Consider the following 6,111-nt stretch of genomic DNA (forward strand, 5'->3'; position numbering starts at 1 on the left):
TCGTCACTCTTCAGCCGTATCTGCAACCATTTATTCATTTTGCTCAGGAGTTCAAGCCTGAGATGGTTCATGTAGAATCTCAGGCTCTGATTTTTAATGCCTTGATTGTTAAACTCTGTTCCCCTGTCTCAGATTCGATAAGTACCTTAATGTAGGATTGAATTAATTGATTTCTGCAAAGAAATGTTTTCATTAAAAGGATCAGAAATGGACAGGTATAAATTGGTAGCTAACGAGCTAGTTCTCATAAATCTAAAAGTCGTATAATGTTGTGTATGATGTCATCATTGTCATGGTGTAAATACATGGCTTAGTGGCTAGCAAATTTGGCTCACAGTCATAAGGTCAGCAGTTCAATTCCTGGTGGTACATTGTGTCCTTCAGCAAGACACTTTACTTGTTGCTCCAATCCTCTCAACTGGCAAAAATGAGTGGTACCTGTAATTACAAAGGGACCAGCCTTGACACATACTGTGTCACACTGAATCTCCATGTGAACCATGTTAAGAGTACTTGTGTCTGTGGAGTACTCAGCCACTTGCACATTAATTTCACAAGCAGGTTGTTCCATCGACTGGATCGAATGGAACCCTCGTTGCCATAACTGACTGAGTGCTGGCATCATTGTTGTTATTGTCATCGTTTAACATCCACCTCTCCTTGTTTACATGGGTCAGACAGTTGTTGAGGGAGGTTTTTCTATGGCTGGATGCCCTTAATGTAAGCGATTCTTGCCTGTTTCCAAGTAAGGTAATATTTCCCAATGGCCAGATAGGTTTTGCAAGGAAAATTGGAAACGACCAATACCATGTGGATGATGACGATGATGATGATGATAGGCATAGGTATGGCTATGCCATAAGAAGTTTGCTTCTCAACTACATGGGTCTAGGTTCAGTCCCACTGTGTGGCACCTTGGGAAAGTGTCTTCTACTGTAGCCTCAGGCTGCCCAAAGCTTTGTGAGTGGACTTGGTGAATGAAAACTGAAAGAAGTCCACCATGTGTGTGTGTTTGCCCACTGCCACTGCTCGATAACCATTGTTGGTGTATTTACACACCAGTAACTTAGTGGTTTAGCAAAGGAGACTGATAAACTAAATACCAGGTTTAATAAAGAAAAAAAAAACCGAATCCTGAGGTTGATTCATTCAACTGAAACTTCTTCAAGGCAGTGCCCCAGCATGGCCACAGTCGAATGACTGAAACAAATAAGAGATAAAAGATGAACAATGCCCATGCGATGCCAAAACATGAAGACCCACACCTGCAGACAATTCATCTTTATTGAACAAATGTTTTCTTTTTTCTCTTCTGCCTGATTCCTTTTGCAGACCATTCTATAACAGAAATCGTTCATCTTGTGAACAACGAAGAATGTGAATTTGAATTTGCTTTCACAGAAGACAGTATCTTCTCTGCTGGAGTTCCTTCCAAGTTAAGAATAGAACCAATGTCAGGAACAGTGGCACCGAAATCACGGTAACAACTTGTTGGAATCACTTTCTTTTTTTCTTTTTTCCTTTTTTCCTTTTTTTTTTTATTAACAACAATTACTGAACATGAACTTTTGATGTGAAATAAGCCTAAATATTATATGAATATTATCATTATGTAATCAAAGCACCGAGACCTCGTTAGGAGGACGAGGATGGCGGCAGTGGCAGCATTGCTGCTTGTTGTTGTTGTTCTTCTTCAGTTCTTTTTCGTTTTTTCTTGGTCCCTTTGCTGCCATTCCTCACTTCCTCCACCTTCAGAGAAAGTCAACATAAGAGATGCAAGGTACAGAGTGTGCAATTAAAACAGCATTTCCTGCTCAGAAGGCAAAGAGTATGTATAAACCCCATATGCTGTATGCAAGCACTGGACACCACGCAAGAGATGTAGTGAAACCAGAGGAAGATTACCAGAGAACGTAAGCTTCATATGTGACAGGTACACCGGAGCAGTACATACTATGAGCTCACTGGGAACAGGTGCTCGTAAATGCCCAAATGGCTCAGTGAAAGTGGTCAATAGCTTTTGTTACCTGGGAGATGTAATTAGCAAGGAAGGTGGGTGCTCCCAAAGTATGGGAGCCAGGATAAGAACAGACTGGAAAAGTTCAGGGAGCTTCCGCTGCTGCTGCTGCTGCTGCTGCTGCTGGTAACAAAGTTTTTTTCCCTCAGAGAGAAGGGCAGATTGTATGAAGGTAGTGAAATGTGAGCCCTGAATGAACAGGACAAGCAAAAGCTAGAAAGAAATGAAGTAAGCATGGTCTGCTGGATGTGCAACGTCAGTGTGCTTAAATGGTTATGTATAAGTGTGTTGAGAGTAAAACTTTGTACATAAGAGGAATTAGATGTTGTGTGCAAGAAAGGAAATTGTGTTGGTATGGACATGTTATGCTTATGGATGAGGACAGCTGTGTAAAGAAGTGCTGATCATTTAATTCTTCAGCCTTTGAACTGACCAGACCTGATCCAAATATTCTGTTTGTTGTACAGACTGGCTAGATCAGGCCTCTCACACCTACATCCATCAAATGTAAATAATGAATGGTGGACTGTGCCTACACCCGAATGTTACGTGCAGTACTCAACATCCCTTGGAGAAACAATAGAGAAACAATTCTTAACTCTTTCAATACCAACCTGCTTGAAACAGTCTCTGGTTCTGAGTACAAATGTCTTGTTTTCATAAGTTTTGAATTAAAATCTTCCATCAAACCTTAGTCACAATTTATGTTCCTAACACTAGCTGAATGATAACTAAGTTATTTTACTAAATTCTTTGTTATATTTAAAATTAATTGAAAGAAACACAGAGCATCTCAAAATAAATACAGTAACAAAAGGGTTAAAATATGTAATAGAGAAACAATTCTTAACCCTTTCAAGACCAACCCGGCTGAAACCAGCTCTGGTTCTGAGTACAAATGTCTTGTTTTCATAAGTTTTGAATTAAAATCTTCCACCAAACCTTAGTCACGATTTATGTTGCTAACACTAGCTAAATGGTAACTAAGTTATTTTACTAAATTCTTTGTTATATTTAAAGTAATTGAAAGGAACAAAGAGCATCTCAAAATAAATATAGTAACGAAAGGGTTAAACTTGTAAAAACTAACACTTCCTTTTTCTGAACTGAGATTTGAAACCGAATCTAAGGATTCTCGCTTGTCTGATCCACCACTGGCCAAACAGGTGCGAAAGAAATTTCTTTATCCTGTCAAAAAGTGATGGATGGTTTTCTCTTTGACCTACAACTTGAGCCATGTCATTTAAGGTTCAAGTGGACAGGAGGCGACCTACATAAGTAGAAATTACTCCCGTAGTATGTCTGTCCTGCTAGCTGTCCTGACCATTATAAATACAGCAATCCGTTAAGGTACAGCAGAGAGCCATCACCAGGTGAACTGTCAAGAGACAGCTTTGCACCAGTTAAGCAGGCAACAGAGAACCACATTATTCAACATGAATGACCCAACACAGTAGCAATCACAGAACAAACAGACACCACTGAATGACCAACGCCCACACAGACACAAAACATGTCCGTTTCTACCTCATCATATCGACACAGTATTTACCTTGTTAATTCCTTCTTGGCCAGCTTGAAGTAAGTTGGTAATGTCATGTAGTGAGATTTTTGGTGTATACAACAAATAAATGCAAGTGTCGTTTAAATAAATCATTTAACCCGCAGTCTGATGTTTTCCCATTGTTTTACTTTGATGCCGTCCACATGCCTACCTCGTCTGCTTCTTCGACATCTTTTGTTACACCTTTCCCACTACAAACTGGTAACAAGTCTGTATTTCTACACATCACTGCTTAGCACTGTCCTCCCTGCACTTATTGAATGGTGGTTCTGTTTTATTGTTTGACTCCAAATGTTTTATTGTTTCTGCTCTGTTTACAGGTTTCCTATCAGTATACATTTCCTGCCTTTAGTGTCAAAGATTGTCAGCTTCAACGCATCATGCGTTGTGACAGGAAAGGCAACCCCTTTACAGCTGAACATCAAAGGGGGAGGGTATTCTGTGAACTGTGCTGTTTTCTGTGCTGATTCAGAAGGGATTGTCATGGAACTTACTAAAACAGGCGACAATGAAATTGACTTTGGATCTGTAAGATCTTCCTTTTTGTTTTTCTTTTATCCATATCTTTTAATTCTTCAGAAGGAAATCTAAAAACAAATTTGCTTGTCTTTGACTTTAAATGAATGTCATTGCAGTTAAGCCTAATTTTATCAACTACCCTACCATATTATCAACTACCCTCTCTCTCTCTCTCTCTCTCTCTCTCCTTGTCTCTTTCTGTGTGTGTGTCTCTCTCTCTCTTTCTCACTCCTCTCCTCGTCTCTTTTTCTCTCTTTCTCTGTGTGTGTCCATCCCTCTCTCTTTCTCCTCTCTCTCTATCTCTCTCTCTCTCTCTCTCAGAGGTGAGCACAGTGCTCCATTGAACTCTCAGATTCTAAGTTCAAATTTCTCTATGGTCAGTAAAATAAATACCAGTCATTTACTGGGATTATCTAATTGATACAACCACACCTAATCTACAAATGTCAGCTTACAATAAACTTTACTTAAAACCCCTGTAGGCCCTATTGTAGAGTATGCTAAAGATTTACAAAAGGGTTTAACTGTGCCTTATATTCTGGGCTTCACCTCTGCAGCAGTCAGAGGCTAAAATGTTTGCAAAATCATTTTTTATGTTTTTGTTTTTGCATTCTTCCAATTTTTTTTGTCTTTTCCAGGTTGAAATTAATGAAAAGTCAACAAGGACTGTGGTTATATCAAACAGTTGTAAAATTAATTTTGAGTACAAGTGGGTCCTGAATGAGAAAGCCAGTCAGTTGCTTAAAATAACCCCTCTTTCGGGGTTTGTTAAGACTGGTTTCAAAAACGAGTCCAGGATCGATTTCTGCCCCAATAAAAAACTGTCTTTGACTGGATGTAAAGTTTACTTGAAGGTTTGTTGTATTTTGTTATTAATTCTTTAAAATGGATTCTATTCACACTCTGACCTTTCACCAGGCAAACAGTCATTTCTCTTGGTTCCATTCCCTCTCTCAACTAAGAGGTCTTTGTTTTGCAAGCTGCTTGGCGACCCCACTGGTGCTGGTGTCACGTAAAAAGCACCCAGTATACTCTGTTAAGTGGTTGGCATTAGGGAGGGCATCCTGCTGTAGAAACCATGCCAAAACAGACAAAAGGAACCTGGTGTAGCTCTCCAGTTTGCCAGCTCTTGTCAAGCTGTCTAACCCATGCCAGCATGGAAAACGATGAAGACAATGACGATGATGATGATAATATTCAACCATTATCATTCATTATCATTAATTAACATCTGATTAACATCAGATATTCCTTGTTTGTTGTCGGTCAGCTGGGTTTGCTGTTCAATATCACCATTGGACATTCCTTGTAAGTCTTTCATCATTTCCTGTGTGAGGCCAGCATCATGAGATCTAACCTAACCACAGTTTGTGGAGTCCCATATTCATATAGGTGCATTATAGGTGTTGGCATGGCTGTATGGTGATAAGTTTGCTTACCAACCACATGGTTCTGAGTTCAGTCCCGCTGCATGGCACCTTGGGCAAGTGTCTTCTACTATAGCCTCGGGCCGACCAAGGCCTTTTGAGTGGATTTGGTAGACAGAAACTGGAAGAAGCCTGTTGTGTATATATGTGTATGTGTGTGTCTTTGTGTCTGTTTGTCCTCCACCATTTCTTGACAACTGGTATTGATGTGTTTACATCCTTGTAACTCAGCAGTTCAGCAAAAGAGAATGATAGAATAAGAGTTAGCTTAAAAAAAGAATAAATAGCAGGGTTAATTCGTTCAACTAAAGTTTTTCAAACAGTGCCCCAGCATGAGCACAGTCTAGTGACTGGCACAAATAAAAGATGAAATACATATCATGTATTTATGTAGGTAGGTAGGTAGGTAGGGTAGCTGTGTGGTAAGAAACTTGCTTTCTAACCACATGGTTCTGGGTTCAGTCCCACTGTGTACCACCTTAGGTAAGTGTCTTCTACTGTAGTCTCGGGCCAACCAAAGCCTTGTGAATGGATTTGATAGACAGAAACTGAAAGAAGCCCGTTGTGTGTATATATATATATAT

General features: G+C 39.6%; 1 protein-coding gene across 1 annotated transcript in view; it reads left to right on the plus strand.

Annotated features, from left to right (window-relative positions):
• Nucleotides 1-6,111, plus strand: part of LOC106880950 (hydrocephalus-inducing protein) — a gene marked incomplete at its 3' end in the record, with an annotated part of 180,276 nt that overhangs the window by 152,189 nt on the left and 21,976 nt on the right. The window contains exons 71-73 of the mRNA XM_052974127.1: nucleotides 1,333-1,480; nucleotides 3,902-4,109; nucleotides 4,739-4,954. Of these exons, the coding sequence (XP_052830087.1) occupies nucleotides 1,333-1,480; nucleotides 3,902-4,109; nucleotides 4,739-4,954 (572 nt within the window). The remainder of the gene's footprint in view (nucleotides 1-1,332; nucleotides 1,481-3,901; nucleotides 4,110-4,738; nucleotides 4,955-6,111) is intronic.

This window comes from Octopus bimaculoides, chromosome 1 (assembly GCF_001194135.2).
Source record: "Octopus bimaculoides isolate UCB-OBI-ISO-001 chromosome 1, ASM119413v2, whole genome shotgun sequence".
Classification (NCBI taxonomy): Eukaryota; Metazoa; Mollusca; class Cephalopoda; order Octopoda; family Octopodidae; genus Octopus; species Octopus bimaculoides.